Source organism: Theropithecus gelada, chromosome 4, assembly GCF_003255815.1.
Source record: "Theropithecus gelada isolate Dixy chromosome 4, Tgel_1.0, whole genome shotgun sequence".
In the NCBI taxonomy this organism is placed as follows: Eukaryota; Metazoa; Chordata; class Mammalia; order Primates; family Cercopithecidae; genus Theropithecus; species Theropithecus gelada.
The window spans coordinates 23,255,943-23,281,222 of NC_037671.1; the positions used below are offsets into that span (position 1 = coordinate 23,255,943).

The 25,280-nt window shown below is 41.8% G+C and overlaps 1 protein-coding gene across 1 annotated transcript in view; it reads right to left on the reverse strand.

The window, feature by feature from the left end:
- Positions 1-3,062, reverse strand: part of MBOAT1 (membrane bound O-acyltransferase domain containing 1) — a 110,500-nt gene extending 107,438 nt beyond the window's left edge. Inside the window, exon 1 of the mRNA XM_025384507.1 lies at positions 2,722-3,062. Within this exon, the coding sequence (XP_025240292.1) occupies positions 2,722-2,820 (99 nt within the window). The 5' untranslated portion in view covers positions 2,821-3,062. The remainder of the gene's footprint in view (positions 1-2,721) is intronic.
- Positions 3,063-25,280: the final 22,218 nt, after the last annotated feature.

The following is a 25,280-nucleotide window of genomic DNA, read 5'->3' on the forward strand; positions in this document are numbered from 1 at the left end:
TCAGGCTTTCCTATTTAAGGATGCCACAAAGTTAACAGAACAGATAAATGCAAGAATCAGATGAAAAAGAATGAATAAAGAGTTCTCCACATACGAAGCAGAATGCTTACAAGGTATTTCCATTTTTGCTGATAATAAACTACTTGACACAGGATCCAGAGGCTACAGACATTCACAGGAGTGCAATCAATCAGGAATTAGGATGTTAAGACATTAGGAAAATGATTCAGTGTCCTTAAGAGGCATACAAAAAACCTATTTGAGTAACTTGAGATATTTATTTTATAATTTTGAGCATATCCCAGACCAATCAAAAGTCACTCTCTAATAGGACAGGAGCAAACACGTATCAAGGCCTGCACTCTTATCCTCGGGTTACCCCCCAGATCTGGCTCCACCGTTATCCTGCCTGTCCTGTGCCATAGGAGGAGCCCCTGCAGGCTGAGGCCAGTAACTTTTGGGGGTCACTGTGAAGAGACGGAAAGGCTACAAGGTAGGAAGAAGGACTGAGGTTCTCTCTTATTCTTCACGACCTCCAAGCTGGTCCTGCTCTCACAAATGGCAGTGAAGTTCCTCCACTTTCCCTTCCAGCTGCCCCCTACTTCTGATCTCAGCACCTCAACATCCTTTGTTGATTCCCTTAACTTTGCCCATGCCCCTCTAAGTAATTCATTAAAGTTCATTCATTTCAGCCAGTGGGGTTGGTTCCTGTTTCCTGCAAGCACCCTGTCTGATACAAGAACCTTCCTAATGTAAGGCATTTTACATCATATAAAATTTCTCAACCTCAAAATGTAGGTCTTACTGTCATCTCCCATTTTACACAAGGATGCTAAGGCTCCAAGAGGGTAGAGCACCAGCTGGCAGTCACGAAGGGAAGTTTGCTGGCAGAGCTGGAATTGCACCCAGGTCAGTCTGACATCTAAGCCCTTAAAAAGCCTTAAAAATGTGAAAGGGAAAAACACACAAAGCTTCCAAACTCGCAAGTCACAATGTAGCCTCCTTGGGCCTAAAATAAGCTACCTGGGGCACTGCCTTTTAAGTGCTTCTTCCACCAAGGGTCATCCAGACTCGCTCCTGCTGGAGGGTGGTCAGACTGACCCAAGAGCTAAGAGATCTCAGGTGCTCCTGGCCATGGCAAACATTTCTCCTTCGGTTTATCCCAGAATTCCCTCCCTCCCTCCCAGTCTTAAACATCCATAAGGCTCTTTTGTTCCTTTTTATGAATTAAAACCAGAATTACCTTTATAGGAAAGTAGGCGATGCAATTGAAAGACATTAAAAACATTATTCTAGCACCTCCCAGCCGTAACTTGCCACGGTCCTTTAGCCATACAAAAAGCCTTCCTGGAGTCTTTCTAGCTATGTAGAAGAGCTTAGAAGAGAAAATGCAATTAAAATACCCTCTGATAGGGAGTGGAGAGGTAAGTACAAAACAAACTCCCCTTAAGGAAATTCAGCTATGAGTTTTATTTAATTTCAGAACTAAAGAATTTGCTATTATGTCTGCCTCTGCCTGGGTCCCTGGGTCTATCTCATCCTCACCAGAAACTAAAGAGTAATTTACAAAAGCGCAAATGCTTTGGCACCTGAAACCCTTCCAAAGTTCCTGACTTTCTCGATTTTGCGACTGATGAGAACACAGTGGTCGCCTCAGGTGGAGTTCTCAGTCAGGTCCTCAGAGTGAGCCAGGTATGACGGTGGCTCAGTAAACAGGACCCGAATAAGGCAAATGTCCAGGTTTCACTTTCTCATTGCTGAAGGGGTGTGCGGAAAGGGCAGCAGGTGTGCTCTTGTTAAAAGGAAAGGAAAAGGAGCACTGGTGAGAGGAAGGGGAAGAAAACCGGGCAAAAAGCATGAAAGAAAACAGGAGCGCAGTGGGTCCTCCCCCCGCATGCCCTGCCCATTTCCATTTAAATCAACATTTACTGATTGGGTCACTACTAAGTATCCCGCAGACCTAGCCTGCAGCACCTGAAGAGACAAGGAAATGTGTAAGACGGGCTTCATCTTCAGGAAGGTTTCTTGCCAGGAATCGCTGTTGTTGCCATTTTTAATTTTAATGGTTGTAGATAATTCCTGGACAGTTCAAATAACTCTACTGGGGCCCCTCTCGTCCCACTAACCTGCCCTACTCAGAAGCTCCAGCCCCAGGCATATGAGCCAACCGAACCCTGGGAAAACCGAAGTGTCCTTGTGTGTCCCGCATCACACATGGTACAAAGTAACTGTCACCCTGAACAAGCCTCGCCGCAGAAATCTAAAACCCAGGTCTTGCATTCAAAATCTATAGACTACAGTCTACAGATTAATCGCCCTTATTTTTTAAGTAGGGTCATCTAAGTTAAAAATAATAACGACTTGAGGACACTGATGAAAGAAACTCTGGTTTCATTTATCAGACTACTTCAGAAGTTGAACTTGATTACAGGAAACGAGGCAATCCCAAACTTAAAGAAAAAACTCTTAAAAAAAAAAAAAAAAAAAAAAGTTCAGTCAGTCGAACTTGCCGCACAGGCTGTACCAATATTTTTCACACAAGGAGAAAAACACTAACACCAACTCAAGAAGGAAAAAAAAAAAAAAAAAAAAAGCCAACTGTCTAGTGTGTGGCTGTAAAATTCGCCATGGAGGCGGAGGGACGGTGGATAACACTTTCGCCCGCCCCACGCCCGCGATCGCTGGGGAGCTGGGGTCGCTGCGCTCGCGGCCCACAGTTACCTGGTCCAGCGGAATGCCCAGGAGCTCGCTGAGCGGGTGCAGGCAGGTGGAGCCCGTGGTGCGGTAGGAGAGGCTGGACGGCTGCGGCTCTGCTGCCATCCTGCATCTTCGGGAGGTGGCTGCCCCGGTCCCAGCCCGCAACACCCCCTGCTCGGCGTCCTCCCGCCCGGGTGCTCGTGGGTGGTTGCCCCGAGGGGCGCACGGCCGCCTGGCTCGCGGGGGAGCGAACCGGAGACCGGGGGACACGAACCGGCGCAAACTCTCGGGGCGCAAACTTGGCGTTGGCGCTGGCGCTGCAGCCACGGGCGCCGTAGGAGGGCCGGGCCCAATGCGCCCCGCTTCCCGCTCCCTTCCTCTCCACGCCCATTGGCCCGGCCGCTCGGGACGGCCCCGAGAGGAGGGAAGGAGGGAGGAAAAGTGGGGACTCCGAGCCCGGCCCCCGAGCGCCGCCCGGCCCGCCCAGCCCGGCCTGCACCGAGGCGGACCAGGAGAGGGAAAGCGACGCCAGCGGGCGCCGCCGCCTGGCCCTGCAGCTGGAGGCGGGACGCGCCTTTCCTCCTCCTGGGCTGACCGTCCTAGCCCCCTGCCAGACGCAAAGACCTCACCCAGCGGGCGCCTTCCACTACAGAGCACCACCCACCCCGCCCCACCCTGTTTTGGTTTCGTCGTCGCCGCCGCAGTCGAAGCGGCTGAGTGGCTGCGTTTCCCTTTCAAGCCCCAAAGGGTTCCTCTGCCAGTGGCTGGAAGCTCGAGAGACCCTGCGCTGCTCGAGAATGCCGCAGCCACCAGACTCCCTACTTCCTTTACCCTCCTCTGCGCTAGGCATTGTTTCCTACACCCTGATCTGACATGCTCGGTGTCACACAAGCAAATACAGGAGACTGCTAGCTTCGGGTCACTTCCGTCTCTGTGGAGTGAGAATTATTTCACCTCTATAAGAAACGGTGTTTACTGTTATACTGTGTTCATTCTGATAAGTCATTTGCATGCCACAGGTCCTCAAAAAAGGTGCCTTGCTCCTTCTCTGCCCTCAGACACCCATGCATCACTGTTACTTGAAAAACTTTTCCAAGTTATTGCTAGGTTCTGAGAAACATAAAAATCTTGAAGCCTTTCCAGGAATCGCTAGCTGATGAAAAGGGGTTTCAGGAAGGCAGTATTCCAGGCTGCCGGGTAGAAAACGAAAGAAAGTGAGCTCACGTGGCCCCCAGGCTCCGCCGGGTAAACCCCTGGAGCATTCGCTCAGACAAGCAATGACTTTGGGGCAGACTTTATCAATGTGGCCTCTGGCTTCAAATTAAACCGAAGGCCTTTCAGGCACTGACAACCACTTTCTCTCCAAGACTCAGGCCTCACTCTTGCCTTCTTCAGGAGTTTTATAACCTCCAAGACTCAAGCCTCACTCTTGCCTTCTTCAGTTTTATCACCATTAAACTGCACAGAGCATTAAATTGCCAGGCCAGAGTTTCTCAAACTATGTCCCCTAAGGAGGAGGCCAAAAAAAAAAAAAAAAAAAAAAAGTCTGTACCACCACTCCCACAACCTAACCGAATGGAGATGTCACCACCAGATGACAATCTCTACCACTCACAAGCAAACCCACACTACAGACAGAAAGACAGACACACACACACACACACACACACACACACACAGGCATATACTCGAAGATCACTAGGCTAGATAGGTCCCTTTAATATCATATAGTCCTGGAAAATGACCAGCATTGGAGCAACATTGATCTTTTCTGGAGCTAGATGACAGCTGAAGTGAGACATATGAGAGCAGACGGGGCTTTGTTTTAAAAGAAAAAAAAAATTAACACTCAGATATGAGTTGCTGAAAAACAGAAGTAGGTCACTTTGGGAAGTATTTCTGGAGCAAGTGCCTCAAACCCTTTATAATTTTCACAAAGCTGTGTCTTTCAGACTTCAAAGAATAGTCCTCACATAGGCTATATATATATGTGTGTGCGTGTGTGTGCATACGTGTGTATATATATTTATACATAAATATTTTAATTTATATATTTATAAATAAATGTATACATAAATATTTAATTTATATATAAATATATTAATTTACATATATACATATGTATATATGTATATATAAAATATATACATATATTAGCCTTACACAGGTTTTTTTCTCTTCAACAAACACAGTTCATAACCTAGTCTAAATTTTTCTTTTAAAAATGGCCAGGTGCAGTGGCTCAGGCCTGTAATCCCAACACTTTGGAAGGCTGAGGCAGCGAGGTCACCTGAGGTCAGGAGTTCAAGACCAGCCTGGCCAACATGGTGAAACCCCATCTCTACTAAAAACAAAAATTAGCCAGGTGTGGTGGCAGACATCTATAATCCCAACTACTTGGGAGGCTGAGGCAGAAGAATCGCCTGAATCCAGGGGACGGAGGTTGCAGTGAGCTGAGATTACGCCACTGCACTCCAGTCTGGGTGACAGAGCAAGACTCCATCGAAAAGAAAATAAAAATAAAAATGTAGTAACTATGGTTAGAGCTTACAAACAAAATGGCACAGAACTTAATAGTTCTGTTCTATTGATACTGTAGTATAATTAATGCTTTAAAAAAAGAAAAAAAAAAACCTACTGTTGGATAACCCAGAACCAAGACAGTAGCTCAGCTACACTACAGATGAATGAAACAGACTTTGAAGAAGTTGTTTACATGATGCTCAGATGTATAACAGCAGCACCATGGACACATTGCTCTCTTTTCCTTCATCAGTATCTCTATTGCCATCCTCTGTCAATTGTAGGTTCATAATAATTATTACATGTTAGATATCACTTTACAAAAGCTGTTTCATTTACCAGTGCTAATAATCCTGTGGTAGTTACAATAATCTATTTTATAGATGTGAAACCTGGGGTTAAGGGAGCTTAAGTAACTTGGTTGTATTTAGGGAGGTTAAGGGAAATGTGTCTGTCTGATTCCAGAGCCTGGGCTCTTTATTCATTAGGCATTGCCTCCTCTAAAACATAGCATTTTTCTCTTTATCAAGAGGCCGGCCCACACACCTGATACAGCCTTGTCATTTTTGTAGACAAGGCATTACATTTACTGTTCAAAATGAGATGCTAGGGGTGATGCCACAGACACGCTGTCTGTCTCTCCTGTTTTCTATTTGCAGTAGAGTGAGGCTTGATATCAAGGTCAGTTTTATAAATCTTCCTTATGGAGCCATACTCAGAATGTGACATTATCCAGGAGATCCACTGCACATCCTGAAGACTGGTCAAAAATTAAAGCCAGGCACAAAAAGACCTGAAAAAGATTCTAGCGTATTGGGAAGGCTGCATGTTACCATGGACTGATAAAAACTCTTCAAATTGCCGTAGAGTCACTAGGCTTTGGCAGAGTGCCTAAGGAGTTCCTAAAGAAGTGAAGTATTTTGATTTTAAGTAGATAAACTCCATGCCATTCTATCATGGATATTCAGAGGCACTTTCCATACTTCCTACTTCACACACCAAATCATATCAAACAACAAAACTGATAATCAAAGAACAAAACTGAATTAAATACATCCTCAAAGTTTACAAAAGTATAATCCCTCAAGGTGATAAAACTCTACTGATACCTTCAGTCTATATTCAATCAAAAACAATCACCAATAAAACTAAATTTAAGCCATCTGAAATGATATAACCCGTGTAAAAAGAGAATTACCATTTTAATAATACTACTTAATGTAATGATACTATATATTCACAGAGCATACTCACTTATCCCCTTTGATCCTCCCAACAACTCTATGATAAAGTTGGAAGGGCAGGTGTTATTTTCATTTGTATTATTATGTCATCTCAATTTTCATTCAAATGAATACTGTTTCTAATAAATTGCAGCTAGCTTATCCATCCAGTAAACAGCAAGTGTAGGGTTCAAACTTGGGTATTCTACTGTTCTTTTTAACTATACAGAAATCTTTTTATTATACTTTTTATTATGCTAAGAGGATAATAGTATTTTCCTTCAGGAAATAGCAGAAATTGTTGCCTACATAGGACATTAAACTCCAGGCTTAACATTTGAGAGCTGATCTGAAAGAATGGTCAAAATTGACCCATGATAGGTATCACCATTGTTTTTTGAGCAGTTTCTTTAAGCATCATCCACAAAACTTCAGGTAATTTATATTTTTCAATCAATGATCCATTTCTTCATGTTTTAGCTCAACTGATATGTGTTTGCTTGGAACCTGTATTGCAACCTGCCTACTTAACATATTTTCCAAGTGGGGATCACAGTTAAACATTGTACATGTTCAGAAAATGATGAAACTGATATAACTGAACATCTGCCAGATTTAGCTATGTTATAGCATTTTTTGTTTAAGAATACTGTATTAAACCAGGAATTACAGGCGCAGTGCAGGAATTACAATGCTGCAATTCTGATACTTTGGGAGGCCAAAGCAGGAAAGTGTCTTGAGGACAGGAGGCCAAGAACTCAGCCTTTAGAGTAAAACAACTGGGTATGAAAACCCAGTGCGGCCTTTTACTAGTTTGGGGACTTTGAGCAAATCGATGAACTTCACGAAGCCCCAGCTTCCTCCTCTGTAACCTCCTCTGTAAAGTAGGAATAAGAATAATGATCCCTTGCAGCAGGTCTAAGAACTGAAGGAGAGATTTTGTTCAAAAAACATAAAAGAACTGAAGCTTACCCTTTATGCACTAACGTTTTATTTTTGCCTTCGTTTTAGGGGAGGGAGATCTTTCTAAAATGCATTGCACATGACCCTGAATACTAAAACAGAGTTAGTGATCTTACCTTAATCCTTACTGATGACTCAGGCATTATTGTGAACAGGAACCCATCCTGCAATACAGCAATGTCTTGAAGTCCACTGACACATCAAGAGTTTGTCTTTGCGACAGGGCGTGGTGGCTCACACCTGTAATCCTAACACTTCGGGAGGCTGAGGGGGGCAGATTGCCTGAGATCAGGAGTTTGAGACTAGCCTGACCAACATGGAGAAACCCCCGTCTCTACTAAAAATACAAAAATTAGCCGGGCAGGGTGGCGCATGCCTGTAATCCCAGCTACTCGGGTGGCTGAGGCGGGAGAATCGCTGGAACCCGGGAGGTGGAGGTTGTGGTGAGCCAAGACCGCGCCATTGCACTCTAGCCTGGACAAAAAGAATGAAACTCTGTCTCAAAAAAAAAAAAAAGAGTTTGTCCTTCCACTAAACTATGCCCAGAGAGGTACACTTTCTCGACTACTGTGTCTGCTTTCTAGTTTTTCCATCTCCCCTTCTGCTCTCATATTTCACTTGTTCCTACCTTGCCTGCTACTTTGGTTGTCCTGTGATTTGGGGAGCTCTACAAATTGCCGTAGAGTCACTCGGCTTTGTCAGAGTGCCTAAGGAGTTCCTAAAGAAGTGAAGTATTTTTATTTTAAGCAGATAAACTCCACGCCATTCTACCCTCCATGCCATTGTTTCAGAGGCACTTTCCATACTTCCTACTTCTTTGACTGTGTTCCACATCATTACTGTTGCCAAAGAAGTGTCCTATGAATAACAAAGCGTGATTGAAGATAATGTTTGAGTACATAAAGACAGACAAAAACCTGTGCTACCCAGATTCCATGGTTGGCTGCAGTAAGAAAAAAGAGCAAGCTGGGGATTTGCCTAATGCCCTGGAACCACTGGGTATTCCGAGATGCTTGGCCCCGCCCTCCCCGTCCTCTACCCTAACTCCACCTTGGGTGTTGTTGCTGAGGCCACTGCCACCTTAGGCTTCAGGGAGCTGCACAGTGTTAACCCCTTAACCCAAGACTTTATATTTGCCTTGGAGACGAATTGGAATCTCCCTCAACTCTTGTATTTTTCCTTTACTTTCACTCTGTTCTGTGGCCCGCTTCCCAGGGCCAATGATAGTACCAAGCACAACAATGTTTTGGAATGAATGGGTGGATAGTTTCCTGGCAATCAATGCAGCCAGCTGAACTCATGACTGTCTCTTCTCTTCTCACTTAAGTCCTCATGACCCAGCTTGTTGTTCTGAGTCTGTGTGGGCTTCCGTCAGCACATTAGACTAGCCAGCCCTAAATGCTGAGTGTACAGTGAAATGTTATTTATAGCACTAAAGTAGGTATTTGCCCCTATTCATTAGGCTCTCTTCTTATACTCCTAATGTATAATTGCTGCAACTTTCATTTCCTTTCTAAATACTTTTCCATCAGAATTGGTTGATCTCCTTGAGTATCCTGTAAAGTAAGTTTTGATATTCACAGAGATCACAAAAAAATCTACCAATAAGTACTCATGTCAGTTTTGAAGAAGGGGCCATCAAAATTAGCTGACCACAGGATTTGTTTTGTGTACATCCTTTAGAAGAAACCTTCCCCAGATTACTGTTCGGGAAACAGTGCTTTTGCTTATGAAAATGGACTTGACAGTCAGCAAATATTTATTAAAAACTATTATTTATAAACACTGTTCTAGGTGCTTGGGATACACATCAATTAATAAATGAAATTGTTCCCTTCACAGAGCCTACACTCTGCCAGGGAAAGACATAAACAAAAACATTTAAAATAAAATTATGATGTTAGATGATGATAAGTGTGTAGAAAAACAGAAGAGCACAGCAGAGTAAATGCTGCAGCCCATATGCTCTAGTATTTAATAGGGTGGTCAGGGTTGGCCTCATTGAGAAGGCCACATTTAATCAAAGACTAGAAGGAGGTAAAGGAGTTAACCAAATAGATTTCTAGGTAAAGAACATTCCAGAAAGAGGAACCATCTAGAGCAAAGGCCCTAAAACAGGAGCAGGCCTAGCAAAATGGAAAAACATTTGTCTGGCCAGTAAGGCTGGAGCAGAGTGACTGAGGAGACAGAGAAAGGAAATGAACCCAAGAGGTATGGGGAGGCAGCCCATGGGAGATTGGGGGCAATTGCAAATGCCTTGAGCTGTTCCTCTGATTGCTATAGGGAGTTATTGCTGGGATATGAGCTGAGGATTATATATTATATCTGGTTTATATATATATATTTTAAATCACTGTGGCCACATGTTGAGAACAGACAGTAAGGAAGACAAAGAGTGAAGCAAGGAAACCAATTAAGAGGCTATTTCAGGACTCCAGACAAGAAGCTGGAGTGGGAGGAGTGGGGATGGTAACAGGAAAGAAGGTGAGAAGGATTAGCTTCTGGCTACAAATCTTGGATGATAATGTGTCTTGATTCATTTGGGCTGCTGTGACAAAATACCTTAGACTAGGTCAGTGAGGTGGCTCACGCCTATAATCCCAGCACTTTGGGAGGCTGAGGCAGGTGGATCACTTGAGATCAGGAGTTCGAGACCAGCCTGGCCAACATGGCGAAACCCTGTCTCTACTAAAAATACAAAATTAGCTGGGCGTGGTTTTGGGTGCCTATGATCCCAGCTACTTGGGAGGCTGAGACAGGAGAATCACTTGAGCCTGGGAGGCACAGGTTGCAGTGAGCCAAGATCGCACCACTGCACTCCAGCCCAGGCAACAGAATGAGACTCCATCTCAAAAAAGAAAAAATATATATCTTAGACTAGGTAATTTAGAAGCGGAAATTTGTTGTTCACACTTCCGGGGCTGGAAGGTTCAAGATCAAGGTGCCAGCAGATTCAGTATCTAGTGAGGCATTGCTCTCAGCCTCAAAGAAGGCACCTTCTACCTGTGTCCCCACTTGTCAGGAGTGAACAAGTTCCCTTGGACCTCTTTTATTTTATTTTTTAATTTTTATTATTACTATTTTTTTTTTAAACAGGGTCTCGATCTTTCACCCAGGCTGGAGTGCAGTGGCACGAGCTCAGCTCACTGCAACCTATGCCTCCTGTGTTCAAATGATTCTCCTGCCTCAGCCTCCTGAGCAGCTGGGATTACAGGCACCTGCTACCACACCCGGCTAATTTTTGTACTTTTTTTCTTTTCTTTTCTTTTCTTTTTTTGAGATGGAGTATCCCTCTTGTTGCCCAGGCTGGAGTACAATGGCAAGATTTCAGCTCACTGCAACTTCTGTATCCTGGGTTCAAGTGATTCTCCCTGCCTCGGCCTCCCAAGTAGCTGGGATTACAGGCATGCGTCACCATGCCCGGCTAATTTTTGTAGTTTTAGTAGAGACGGGGGTTTCTCCATGTTGGTCAGGCTGATCTCAAACTCCTGACCTCAGGTGATCCGCCCCCCCTCGGCCTCCTAAAGTGCTGGGATGACAGGCGTGAGCCACCGTGTCCAGTCTCAGGCCTCTTTTATAAGGGCACTAATCTCATTAAGGAGGCTGGAGCCCTTATGACCTAATCACCTCCCAAAAGCCCCATCTCTTAATAGTATGGTGTTGCAGATTATGTTTCAACGTAAGAATTTTGGAGGCACGCATTCAGATCAAAGCATAATGACTATGTCTGACCACATTGGAATTATTGCCAAAAATAGAACTAACCCTACCCACTTTGGACTTCTTTTATTGCGTTTTCTTTTTTTCAACCCCTGCGTGTAGCATTCAAACCTTTATTGCTTAGAGTCTTTTATTGTAAGAGAAGGTGGGGGAGCCAACTTAATCACTTAAAAGCTTTTGAGCATTATACTTTAAAAGTTATTTCTGTTAATATTAAACACAGTAAAGGAGAATTATCTCACTTTATACCTACCAATAATTCAAGACATTTTCCAGCATATTCATTTGCTAGCATCTTTGGTTAGCATATTTATTAAGTTGAAGTTGACAAAGGCATATTTTGCATACTGCTTGTGCAGACACATATGTATCCTAGATCCCACCAAAGTCACTCTGTCTTGTGGAATTCAGATAAATTAACCTAAGCCTAAGATTGCATATTGTATGCAAAGTCCTATGCCAGCTGCAAGATTTTACCAATGCCTGGGCATTTCTCTCATCTAGACCCCTGTTCCCAGTGCTTCTGGGTCCTCACCTGCTTCTCTCTTTCCCACCACCCACATTTAGCATCTGTGTGTGACCATATACTGAAGACGTAAAAGGACCAGGGAATCCATGTTGCAGACATTCAAAAGCCTTAACATTCCTTATTGAATGTCACCATTTCTAGAAGATGCTTCGGCATCCCTTCTACCAGCAAATTTTGCACTTTCTCTTTTCTCTCTAGGTGCAGCCCCAGCTAGGTTCCTTGGTTACTCCCTCCCGCCCTGTTTTTCTTCCCACTCCTCTCTGCTTTCTTGTATACCTGAATTCTTTCATGTTTAATTTAAAACTACTAACCTCTTTGCCTACCAAACTCCTTAAAATCCAGCCCCTAAAGGAGCTTATTGTTTTCCTCCATAAACAAGACAGTTCCGAAAAAAATTCTACTAGTTGTGAACATTTTACATTTTCCTCCAACTCTCACACTGATGGAGTTCAGATCATATCCCAACATACAGCATCTTGGCATTTGAGAAAATGACAGAGGCAGAAGGTCACTCTCACTTTCCCTTCACCTTTCTTTGCTGAAGTGGGTCATAAAACCCTCATTCAAGAGGTGCCCTCCCTGAACCTGGGAGAAGACACAGGGACACAGAGAGGAATCTGAACATGCGTGCCTTGCTAAGTTCCCCGAGTTTATTTCCATGAGATCAGATCCCCTTTGACCAATCACACTTCCACAGGACTATCCACTTCATCAAGTCTAAGCATAAAAACACACAGGTTTCCCTGTGTCTTTGGGTCTTTATTTCTTAAGGCTCCTGTGTCATGTATAACTTACATTAAATAAATGCAGATGCTTTTCTCCTGTTGATCTGTCTTTTGTTATAAATGCCTCAGCCATGAACCTAGTAATGAGTGAGGAAAATAAATCCTTCCTCCCCTACAATGCCTATAAACCCAAACTTCCTGGGCTACCGCGTTCATGTGTGTAAAATAACACTGCCCCATGAACTTTGTAGATTTTTTTTAGTGAGAGATATGTCGTATGTATAAGTGTAATAATATATATAATTTAAATAAAAATAGACTATTAGCTTAATAGATTTAGTAGATTTTTTAAAACTTTAGTGAGAGACATATATGTATAAGTATAATAATATATATAATTTAAACAAAAATAGTCTATTAATATTTTTTTATATATATATATATATATTTTTTTTTTAGATGGAGTCTTGCTCTGTCACCCAGGGTAGAGTGTAGTGTCGTGATCTGGGCTCACTGAAACCTCTACTTCCTGGGTCAAGCAATTCTCCTGTCTCAGCCTCCTGAGTAGCTGGGATTACAGGTGCCTGCCACCATGTCCAGCTAGTTTTTGTATTTTGTATTTTTAGTGGAGATGGGGTTTCACCATATTGGTCAGGCTGGTCTCAAACTCCTGACCTCAGGTGATCCACCCGCCTTGCCTCCCAAAGTTCTGTAATTACAGGCATGAGCCACTGTGCCCAACCAATTATATATATACAATGATTTAAAATAGTCTAATGGTCTATTAGCCTGGTGTGGTGGCCCACACCTGTCCTCCCAGCTACTTGGAAAGCTGAGGCTGGAGGGTTGCTTGAGCCCAGGAGCCTAGGAGTTTGAGGCTTCAGTGAGCCAAGATCATGCCATTGCACTCCAGCCTGGGCAACAGAACAAGACCCTGTCTTAAAAAATACATACATACATACATACATACATACATAAAATTTTTAAAAGTCTAATAAAGCAGACACCCATTTTAAAAAGTAAAACAGGCCGGGTGCGGAGGCTCAAGCCTGTAATCCCAGCACTTTGGGAGGCCGAGACGGGCGGATCACGAGGTCAGGAGATCGAGACCATCCTGGCTAACACGGTGAAACCCCGTCTCTACTAAAAAATACAAAAAACTAGCCGGGCGTGGTGGCGGGCGCCTGTAGTCCCAGCTACTTGGGAGGCTGAGGCAGGAGAATGGCGTCAACCCGGGAGGCAGAGCTTGCAGTGAGCTGAGATCCGGCCACTGCCTCCAGCCTGGGCGACAGAGCGAGACTGCGTCTCAAAAAAAAAAAAAAAAAGAAGTAAAACATCAAAAATTCCATCCACAGTGTTCTTCAAGCTAAGCAAGCACCCCATCCTACCCCACCGCCCCTACTGACCCACATACGCAAGGACTTTCTGAGGGCACATAGGCACCAACCATTAAAATGGTTGCTGTTAGGAATCTACTAGGAATTATTAGATACCCCAATTCCATATATACTCTTTCCTGCAACCAATTTGCTTGACAACTCCTGAGTTCACAATAGCTCTCCTTATACTTGACCAACGCATTCACTGCAAATCTCACAAGGGAGCAGGGGCCCTGGGTAAGAACCGGCTCAGCTCCAGATGATCCCTCTCTCCTGAGAGATTAAGTAAGGCCCCGTAAACCTACAGGACATTCTGTGTCTCCCATTTTATACATATTCCTGTAAAGGGTCAAGCATGGTTTTTAGAATTGAGTATTTGGGGCCCTGTTAAGATGTTCTGAATTCAGATGTATGACGGTGACGAGGACAAAGGTGTAGGGGATGACCATGAAAATGTTCACCTCTTCCTTCTCCAGCCCATTTTCAAAGAATGAGGAAGTGCCCTGGGAGAGCAAAACAAAAAGAGAAGCGGTAAGAAATACTCAGCACTAGACACTTGGGCTTTTATTTTCTGTATATTTAAGTAAGAGAACTTCTTTTCAGCTATGCTCAATACTGTCTTAGGATGTGTCATTTACTGGAAATAAAAACATCTTGATCAGCTGAAACAGAAAGGGTGATTTGGGTTTTTTTCAATGTAACTGGAATATTTTTGGGAACTGCCAACATTTTCATGATAACTTTGGATAAAAATCCAAAGATAAAACTTGTATGGAATTTCTTTCAGCTTTGGTATGTGTTATTCAATGTAGTAATTAAAACTTATTTCAGCAATTAAGAAATGTTTTGTAATTAAAGTGATTTTTCATTTTATTTCATCCTATAAAATGCTTACCATTTTCTATCTCCATGAATAAAACATTTTTAAATAAAGTAACTCCTAGTCCCTGCAGTTCTTGCCAGTATAAACTTTTATCTTTGTTAAAACCATTTTCTCACCATTTTCTACCTCCTATGAATAAAAAATTTTAAAATAAGGTAACCCCTAGTCCTTGCAGTTCTCACCAGTATAAACATTTATCTTTGTTAAAACCATAGAAAAAGCAAAATCATTATTCTTCTCATCAAGAGATGTATTTCAATTACATTTTACTTTTTATGTTTAATGATTATCAATATTTATAATGTTTTTAAGGATTTTTGATAAAATGTATACTGATAATAGCTATAAAGATAAAGAATTTTTTATCTTAGAGCTTTCTAACTTCAGGAAATGAGATAAATGTTAAGAATTACAATTATATGCATATTTTGTTTTGAATAAATACGATGGTGTTAACAAAAGACGTTCAACCATAAAATGTATCATATTAGGATAAAAGTCTATGGAGGAATAGGATTCAAGTAGAGAAGAAGAATTACTTTTGTAATGCTAAAGAGCTTATTCATGAATGTTTTCCATTGTTGGATGGTAGTAGTATCAACTTACAGTTTTAGATTGCGTAGGATACTCTTAAAAGAGATACAAAGTTATTTTAAAATTTATTTATTTATTTTTAGAGACAGGGTCTTGCTCTGTCACCCAGGCTGGAATTGCAGTGGCTTAATCATAGCTAACTGCAGGCTCGACTTCCTAGGCTCAAGCAACCCTGCCACCTCAGCCTCCTGAGTAGCTAGGACCACAGGTGCACACCACCACAACTGGCTACTTTTTAAATTTTTTTGTCGAGATGGGGATCTCACTATATTGCCCAAGCTGGGCTCAAACTCCTGGGCTCAGACAATCCTCTTACCTCAGTGTTGGGATTTACAGGCATGAGCCACTGCATCCAGCCTATTTCATTTTTGAATGTCAATATTTGCAACATGCTAGAATTTACATTCTTTGCAACTATTGCCATTTATGATGAAAAATTTTAGATGTTGACTTTAAAATGTAGGAGCAAATACATAGTTTTTCAAAATTCTTTAAGGGAGAAGTGAACAAAATGTTTGAAAGCCAGTGCCTTTATAAAACCTTAGATGCCCCTTCTCACTGTGTCACCATCTCCCTAAAGGAAAAATGATTTGAATTTTGTGTTATTTACTTTCTTGTTTTTGTAGCTTTCTCTCACACCTATATATCTCTAGGCATGTATTGTTAGGTTTATCTGTTTTGACTTTTGTATAACTCCTTTGTTACTTGTCGGTTTCTTTTTTCTTTTTACTCAATATTACATTTGTGAGAGTCATCCATACACAGATATGTTAAAATAGCTTAATCATTTTCTGTACTGTATAATATACTTTTGAATAAACTATACCACAACTGATTTAACAATTATTTGGTCAATTGACATTGAGTGGTTTCCAGTTTCTAGTTTTATTTTTTATTTTTCATTATTATTATTAGAGTCAGAGTCTCACTCTGTCACCCAGGCTGGAATCATGGCTCACTGCTGCCTCAAACTCTGAGGCTCAAGCGATCCTCCCACCTCAGCCTCCTGAGTAGCTAGGACTATAGGTGCACACCACCACACCCAGCTGAGATTTTCAGTTTTAAAAATCAATGCTGTCATGAATATTCTTGACTCCTGGTAACCAAGTACAATAATTTTTCTGTAGTGTATACTTAAGAGTGAATATTTCTGGGTAATGAGCTGAATGCACATTCAACATTACAAAATAAAGCCAAATTGTTTTCCAAAGTGATTGTACTGATTTAACCTACCTCTATCAGTGTGTCAGACTACAGACAGCCCAGATTCTCACTAACACTTGGTATTGTCAGTCTTTTTGATTCTTGCCAAACTGGAGAGGGTGAGGTGCTTTTTATTATTTTTTATTCGTATTAATGAAGGCAAACATCTCTTCATTTGTCTCTTAACCCTTCATGTGTCTTCTTCTCTGAAATATGTATTTGTGCCTAGATTATTCTATAATTTTTATGTTTTGTCTATTTCCGTATTTTTCAGGTCTTGTGCAGTGTACTTGAAAAACAAAAATTGTATATATTCAAGGTGTACAACCTGATAATTTTTTCTTTTTTTCTTTTACTTTTAGTTTACATGTGATACTTCTACATATTTATGGGATACAGAGTGATATCTCCTTTCTTTCCCCACTTTCACTTCCAGTTTTCCCTATTTCTTTTTCTAAATTTGGTATTACTGTAGTACATTTATTGCAATTGATGGACCAATATTGATTTTTTTTTTTTTTTTTTTTTTTGAGACAGAGTCTCGCTCTGTCACCCAGGCTGGGGTGCAATGGCACGATCTCAGCTCACTGCAACCTCTGCCTACAGGATTCAAGTGAGTCTCCTGCCTCAGCCTCCCGAGTAGCTGGGATTACAGGCACCCACCACCAAACCTGGCTAATTTCTGTATTTTTAGTAGAGACAGGGTTTCACCATACTGGCCAGGCTGGTCTCCAACTCCTGACTTTAAGTGATTCATCCGCCTTAACCTCCCAAAGTGCTGGGATTACAGGCATGAGCCACCAACCCTGGCCATGTGGTTTAGTTTTCTGTTTTTAGAGATGGAGCCTCGCTATGTTGCTCAGGCTGGACTCAAGTTCCTGGGCTCAAGCAATCCTCCTGCCTCAGCCTCCTGAGTAGCCGGGATTATAGACGCATGCTGGGGCACCCAGTTTCTCCATGTTTTACATGCCTAGTAGCTTATTTATTTTTATTACAGAATAGTATTAATAGCAGAGATGCACCACAGTTCACCTATTGAAGGACATCTTGGTTTATCTGACAGTTAATTTAATGTGTCAACTTGATTAGGCTAAGGGATGCGCAGTTAGCTGGCAATATATTAATTTGAGTGTGTCTGTAAGTGTGTTTCTGGAATAGATTAGCATTTGAATTGGCAGACTGAGCAAAGATTTCACTCACCAATGTAAGTGGGCATCCTCTAATCAGTTAAGGGCCCAAGGGGAAAAGGGAAAAAGAAGGGCAAATTTGTTCTCTTTCGTTGAACTGGGACATCCTCTTTCCTCTGCTCTCAGTCATCACCACTCCTGGTTCTTGGGCTTTTGGACTTGGACTGGGACCTATACCCTTGGCTCTCTGGTTCTCAGGCTTTTGAGGTTGGACTGGAACAACATCACTGGTTTTTCTGAGCTCCCAGCTTGCAGTGGCAGACTGTGGGACTTTCTAGCCTCCATAAACATGTGAGCCATTCCTTCACAATAAATCTCTCTCTCTCTCTCTCTATCCACCTGTCTATCCATCCATCCTGTTGGTTCTATTTCTCTGGAGAACCCTGACTGCTATAGTTGCCTAACACGTTTTTTGTTTTGTTTTGTTTTGAGACAGGGTCTCACTCTGTTACCCAGGCTGGAGTGCAGTGGCATGATCACAGCTCACTGTAGCCTCAACTTCCCTGGCTAGAGCAATTCTCCCACCTTAGCCTCATGAGTAACCGGTACTACAGGCAAACACCCCCACGCTCAGCTAATTTTTACTTTTTTTTTTTTTTTTTTTTGTAGAGTCAAGGTGTCGCTATGTAGCCCAGGCTGGTTTCAAACTCCTGGGCTCAAGCAATCTGCCTGCCTCAGCCTCCCAGAGTGCTAGGATTGCAGGTGTGAGCCACCACACCCAGCACTAACATATTTTAAAGTTTGGTTTTATATTTAAGTGATTGTCTGATCTGAAATTAATTCTTGGGTATAATACGAGGTAGAGATCACATTTAATTTTTTTTCCATATAGATAATCATTTTTCCCAGAACCTTTTTATTTTTTCTCCCCTTTTCCCCCCATGATCTACAATTCTGGTTTTGTCCTATATCAAGTTTATATTTATGCATTGATCTGTTTCTAAGCTCACTATTTTTTTCCACTATTTGTCTACCCTTAGCTTATATCCCAATGTCATAATGACTACACATGTGTTTTAAGTCTTGGTATCTGGTGGGACATGCTCTCTGACATAGTTCTTCAGGAGCATATTGACTGACCTGGGATGTTCCTCTTCCACATAAAGTTTACAACCAGTTTGTTGATTTCATGAAAAACTCCATTGGGATTTTACTGAATCTATTTCTCAATTTGTGGAGAATTAAAATATTTATGATAGTTCTCACTCTTTTGCTCCATAAGTATAATATTTCTCTCCACTTATTCGAATCTTTTTTAAGATTTTGAATAAAGTTTTATAATTTTATGCATAAATATCTTATAATTTATAGATTTATTTCAGAACTTTACATTTTCTATCGCAATTATAAATGTCCTCCTTTTTTTAAACGTTACTTGTTCTGTTTGTTGCAATTTACATTTTTTTTTTTTCTTTTTTGAGATAGGGTCTTACTGAGTCACCCAGGCTGGAGTGACGTGGTGCAATCATTATCACACTGCAGTCTCAAACTTCTGGGCTCAGGCAATCTTCCTACCTCAGCCTCCTGAGTAGCTAGAACTACAAGGGCCACACCATCAGGCCTGGCAAATTTTTTAAAAAGTTTTTTGTAGCGATAGGGTCACACTTTGTTGCCCAAGTTGTTCTTGAACTCCTGGCCTCAAGCGATCCTCCTACCTTGGCCTCCCAAAGTGCTGGGGTTACAGGTGTGAGCCACCACACTCAACCTAGACTGATATATTTCTTCTTCTTATCCTGTTACACTGGCTAGGCCCTCTAATACTTTTATACAGAATTTGGTAAGACATGGTCCTTCTTCTTGGAGTGCTTCATTGGGAGAAATAAACACATCAATATTGTACAGTGTGACAGGATACAGTAACAGTTTGTATAAGGTGTATGGAAACTAAGGCAATATTTAATTCCTCCTTAGAAAACAGGGATCAGGTCCTGCTATGTGCTTATCATTGTAGCTTAAAAGTACAAATTCACCGGGCGTGGTGGCTTACGCCTGTAATCCCAGCACTTTGGGAGGCTGAGGCGGGCAGATCACGAGGTCAGGAGATCAAGACCATCCTGGCTAACATGGTGAAACCCCATCTCTACTAAAAATACAAAAATTAGCTGGGTGTGGTAGCAGGCGCCTGTAGTCCCAGCTACTTGGGAGGCTGAGGCAGGAGAATGGTGTGAGCCCGGGAGGCGGAGCTTGCAGTAAGCCAAAATGGCGCCACTGCACTCCAGTCTGGGCGACGCAGAGAGACTCTGTCTCAAAAAAAAAAAAAAAAAGTACAAATTAACATTTTACTAATTGAAGTCAGTTATATAAGCATTCACAATATTATTTATCTATTTATTTATCTATTTGTTTATTTATTTATTTATTTTGAAACAGAGTTTCACTCTTATTGCCCAGGCTGGAGTGCAGTGGCGTGATCTCAGCTCACTGCAACCTCTGCCTCCCGGGTTCACGCCATTCTCCTGCCTCTGCCTCCCGAGTAGCTGGGATTACAGGCATGCACCACCACACCTGGCTAATTTTGTATTTTTAGTAGAGATGGGGTTTCTCCATGTTGGTCAAGCTACTCTGGAACTCCCAACCTCAGGTCATCCGCCCACCTTGGCCTCCCAAAGTGCTGGTATTACAGGCATGAGCCACCGTGCCCGACCACATTCACAATATCTTACAACAGAGGTAGAAAATTGCTTTTGAAATAAGAAGACAGATATAAAACCAATTATCGTTTGATTTAGTGAACATAAACCTATGAAGCTCTTACCCAACATTGTCCCAGGCCATACAGATACAATGTTGTGCAGACACTGTCCCTACTTTTGGTTATTAACTGGGTGGGGGTGGGGGGTCTATTTAAAGACTGAAAAGTCTTTGTGTCAACTGGTTCTTCCAAGAAAATAACAAACATATGGGACTCATGTGTAACCCATGACAGATACTGTAGAAATACCATATTGGTTGAAACTTTTGCTCGTTATTGATTTAAAATCTGCCTTTCTGTCGGAGGTTGCAGTGAGCCAAGATCGCACCACTGCACTCCAGCCTGGGTGACAGAGCAAGACTCTGTCTCAAAAAAGTAAAGTAAAATAAAATAAAATCTGCCTTTCTGAAACTCTTAACGACTATTCCTAGTTCTGCCAAAGAGAAGAAAATGATGAAATAAAATATATTTTCTTCCATTTGACAGTAATTAAAGTATGTGAAAGGCATTTTTTCCTCTCTCTCTTCTAAGCCTTCGTTTTCCTTGGCTGAACCTCTATTTTTTCAAGAATGGGGCGATGTTAAATCCTATGCTCTCCTAGCCACCCTCCTCCTGAGAGCCCATTGTTTATCCCTGTCTCTCATGAAAACCATCCTTCAAAACTGAAAATTATCTCCCAAATGAGATATAACCAGTGCAGAGTAGATGGAAACTATCATCAGCTATTTGTGGAAGTTAAAAATATCCCTTTCAAACAGAAGTGACTTTCCATTGGTTCATTTGGTTCCTCAGTGCAGAACTCAGACCTATCTTTATGTATTTCAGGAAATCAGATTTCAACTTCTACTACGAGCCTTTTTCACACGAATAACTGTTAGACCATGTCTCCTAATCCTATACTTACCAATTAGTACTTACCCTTTAGAGTCATGTTTTCATTGTTTCTTTTATTGAGACGGAGTCTTGCTCTGTCGCCCAGGCTGGAGTGCAGTGGCACCATCTCGGCTCACTGTAAGCTCCGCCTCCCAGGTTCACGCCATTCTCCTGCCTCAGCCTCCTGAGTAGCTGGGACTACAGGCGCCCGCCACCTCGCCCGGCTACTTTTTTGTATTTTTAGTAGAGGCGGGGTTTCACCGTGTTAGCCAGGATGGTCTCGATCTCCTGACCTCGTGATCCGCCTGGCTCGGTCTCCCAAAGTGCTGGGATTACAGATGTGAGCCATTGTTTCTTTTAGTTGCAAATGACAAGAATCCCAATTCAAATATTCTTAGACAATTTAAAAAAAAAAAAAAACCAGGAAAGAGATTTACTGGCTTTTACATAATCCAGTCAGATAACTGAAAGTCCAAGGGCGTTTACCCTTCAGACACATCTCAGTGCAGGCCCTCAATGTTTTGAGGACTGGTCTTTTGACAGCTGTTGGGTTTCCTTTCCTCTGTGAAGGCTCTGTGCTCAAGCAGTGCTCCCCTTAAGGTGGCAAGATGGCTGCCTGGAATTGGGGGTTAGTACCTTATCCTCTCAACAATCACAGTGATTCTGTCTTCCCAATAGAAATCCCAGAATGGGGTCTCATTGGCTCTGGGCGCATCTCGTGACATCTCTGAACCAAGCAAGGGATGCACCTCTCTAATTGTCCGGGCCTGTACCATGTGCCCATCCATGGTGCTAGCAATTGAATTAACTCAACCCAATCTCAACCCAATCCTTTTAGACTGAAAGTGGGGGAAGGGTAGTTTCCTAAAGAAGGGAGAATGGTTAGCAGGCTTTCAATAAAATTAGATGTCTACTTCAGCTCTACATTTTGATTATATTAACCCCTGTTAACTATTTTTCTAATTCCCACTAGAAATGGGAATCCCATTTTCCTAATTCTAATGTCAGTGTCTTCAATAGCTCACTCTATGGTTTTGGTTAAATCATTTAATCTCTCTGAGTTAATTCACTCACTAAAATGAAGGAGAGAAGAAAGCAAAATAATCCTAAAGCTCTTTTCACTCTCAATTCCCTCATTTTGTGATATATGTGTTAAGTGAGTGGAGGGAAACAAGATTTAAAATGTATTCTCAATTGGAAGCAATGATCATATTAAAATTCCTGTGGCTATAGGGTTTTTCAAGTGTGCTAGCTCCCTGGGAATCCATAAATTAAATTCTAGAAATTGTCATTGAGTGCCTACAATCAATTAATTGGCAAGCACTCTTATAAATGGAAAAAGGCTCTTGGGAAGTATCCAAGAGAGGAATTCTGATTTCATAATTGCAAATGATCACCAAAAAAAAGAAAAGAAGATGGGGATCTAAAGAAATAGTTTTAATTGCAGGCGCTATTAAACTCTGATTTTTCAAAAGATACTCAAGAAAGATAGGAGGGAGAAAAAAAAAAAGCAGAAGGGAAAAATGATATTGATGTATAAGAAATACCAGGAAGTCCACAGTTCAGAATAATTGGAGACATGCCTTGTGAGACATGACACGGTGTGTGAGAAAGACAAACAGAGGTTTGGATTCAGACAGAATTGCATGTACAGGTTGTCTCTGCACTTACTGTTTGCTGGTTGCAGAAACCTGAGCAACCTACTAGCCCATCTGAGTCTGTTCTTCTTCTGTAAATGGATATACTGATATTACCTCAAGAGAATGGGATCACATAAAATTAAGCCCCTGGCACTAGAAAGTCACTCAATGGACTCTCCTTCTTTCTTCAGTAGGCCTGACCTTGTAAACATTTGTTTCAATGACTTGTCTAAAAATCATAGAGACATTCCCTTGATACCATAAATGATATGAAACTAAAGGGATAGGAATTATATTAGATAACAGTTGAAGTCCCGAAAGATCTTCTGTTACCAAGAGTCCTTCAGCCTTTGTGTTTTGAAACTCCTGTTTTGGAGGTAAGGAGATCAAGTAACTTGCATGAATTCATATAAAGCAAGTAAGTGGCAGCATGGATGTTTGGCATTCCTTAAACAATTGGAACCTCAGTTGCCTCAACTATAAAATTCAAATAATAATATATTTACCTATTTTATAGATTATTCTGAAAACCAAATTAAATCTCTTTTTGGAAAACTTGAGATGTAAGGCACTGTATAAAACAATGCTCATTCAGGGATGCCATGTGCAGATGTGCATTGCACAAACGACTGTATAGAAGGGGGCACCATTCACTTCATAGGCATAGATTTGTATGTGTAGTGCAACAGCTCGCTGACTGGCGGCAACAAAATGCCTCACGACACAAAACTGATAATTAACAATTTCCAACAGAAGAAAATATTTTGAAAAGAGAGAGCCCTTTTTTTTCCTAATTTGCACAAAAGTACCTTATAAGCTAGCGATGTCCCTGTGGTTAGTTATTACAATTAAGTCCAAAACACAGAATAAATCTTATACATAAAAACTGTAGAGAAGAGGCTGGGCATGTGGCTTATGCTTGTAATCCTAACACTTTGGGAGGCTGACATGGAGGATCACTTGAGGCCAGGAGTTTGAGACCAGCCTGGGTAACATAGCAAGTCCCCATCTCTAATATGTGTGTGTGTGTGTGTGTGTGTGTGTGTGTGTGTGTACTCTAATATATATAATCTCTAATATATATATTTTATTTATATATATATAAATTTATGTATATGGCACATACCTGGAGTCCTGACTACTTGGGAGGCTGAGGTGGGAGGATCACTTGAGCCCAGGAGTTTGAGGCTGCAGTGAGATGTGACTGCACCTCTTCACTGTAGCCTGGGCAACAGAGCAAGACCTTGTCTCTAAAAAAAATTGTTAAATAAATAAATTAATTAAAAACCAGAGAGAAGAGTGTTTGTAAAAATCATAACTCTGAAAACAGAATGGGCAGTGAGTTTCCTGTCCTTTGAGGTATTCAAGTAAAGGCTGACTCACCCTTAATGAAGGATATTATATTACAAATGTCTAGATCATGTGAAAAGATGGAATTAATCTCTACAGGAAAGAGAGTTAACATTTATGAAGCATCAACTATGTGCATAGGTGCTAGAACCTTCACATACTGTTATCTCATTGAATTCTGATAAGAGTCCTCCAGCCTTGATGTTTTGAAACTCCTGTTTTAGAGATGAGGCGATCAAGTAACTTGCATGAATTCATACAAAGCAAATAAGTGCCAGCATGGAACTGTCAGACTCTGTTGGTTTCCTACAGCTGCTATAATAAATTACCACAAACCTAGTGGCTTAAAAACAGCACAAATGGGTTGGATATGGTGGCTCATGCCTGTAATCTCAGCACTTTGGAAGGCCGAGGTGGGTGGATCACTTGAGGTCAGGAGTTCGAGACTAGCCTGGCCAATATGGTGAAACCCCGTCTCCACTAAAAATACAAAAATTAGCCAGGCATGGTGGCATGTGTCTGTAATCCCAGCTACTCAGGAGATTGAGGCAGGAGAGTTGCTTGAACCTGGGAGCTAGAGGCTGCAGTGAGCCAAGATCATACCAGTGTACTCCAGCCTGGGTGACAGAGTGAGTCTTGGTTTAAAAACACAAACAAACAAAGAACACGAATGTATTATCTCACAGTTCTGAGGTTCAGAAGTCCAAAATGGGTTTCACTGGTTTAAAATCCAGGTGTCAGCCGGGCTACATTTGTTTCTGGAGGCTCTAGAGGAGAATCTATTTTCTTACTTTTCTAGCTTCTGGAAGCTACCCACAATCCGGGACTCACAGCTCCCCTCCATCTTCAAAGCCAGCAGTAGCTGGTTGATTCTTTCTCATATCTCATCACTTTGACATTGACTCTTCTGCCTCTCTCTTCTTTTAGGCCCCCTCATGATTGTATTAAGCGCACATGGATAATATCCCTACTCTCAGATCAGCTGATTAACAACCAACATTCTATCTGCAATGTTAAATCCCCCCTGCCCAGGAACCTAACATATGAACAGGTTCTGGGAATGAGGACATGGACATCCTTGGGGTCCGTTATTCCACCT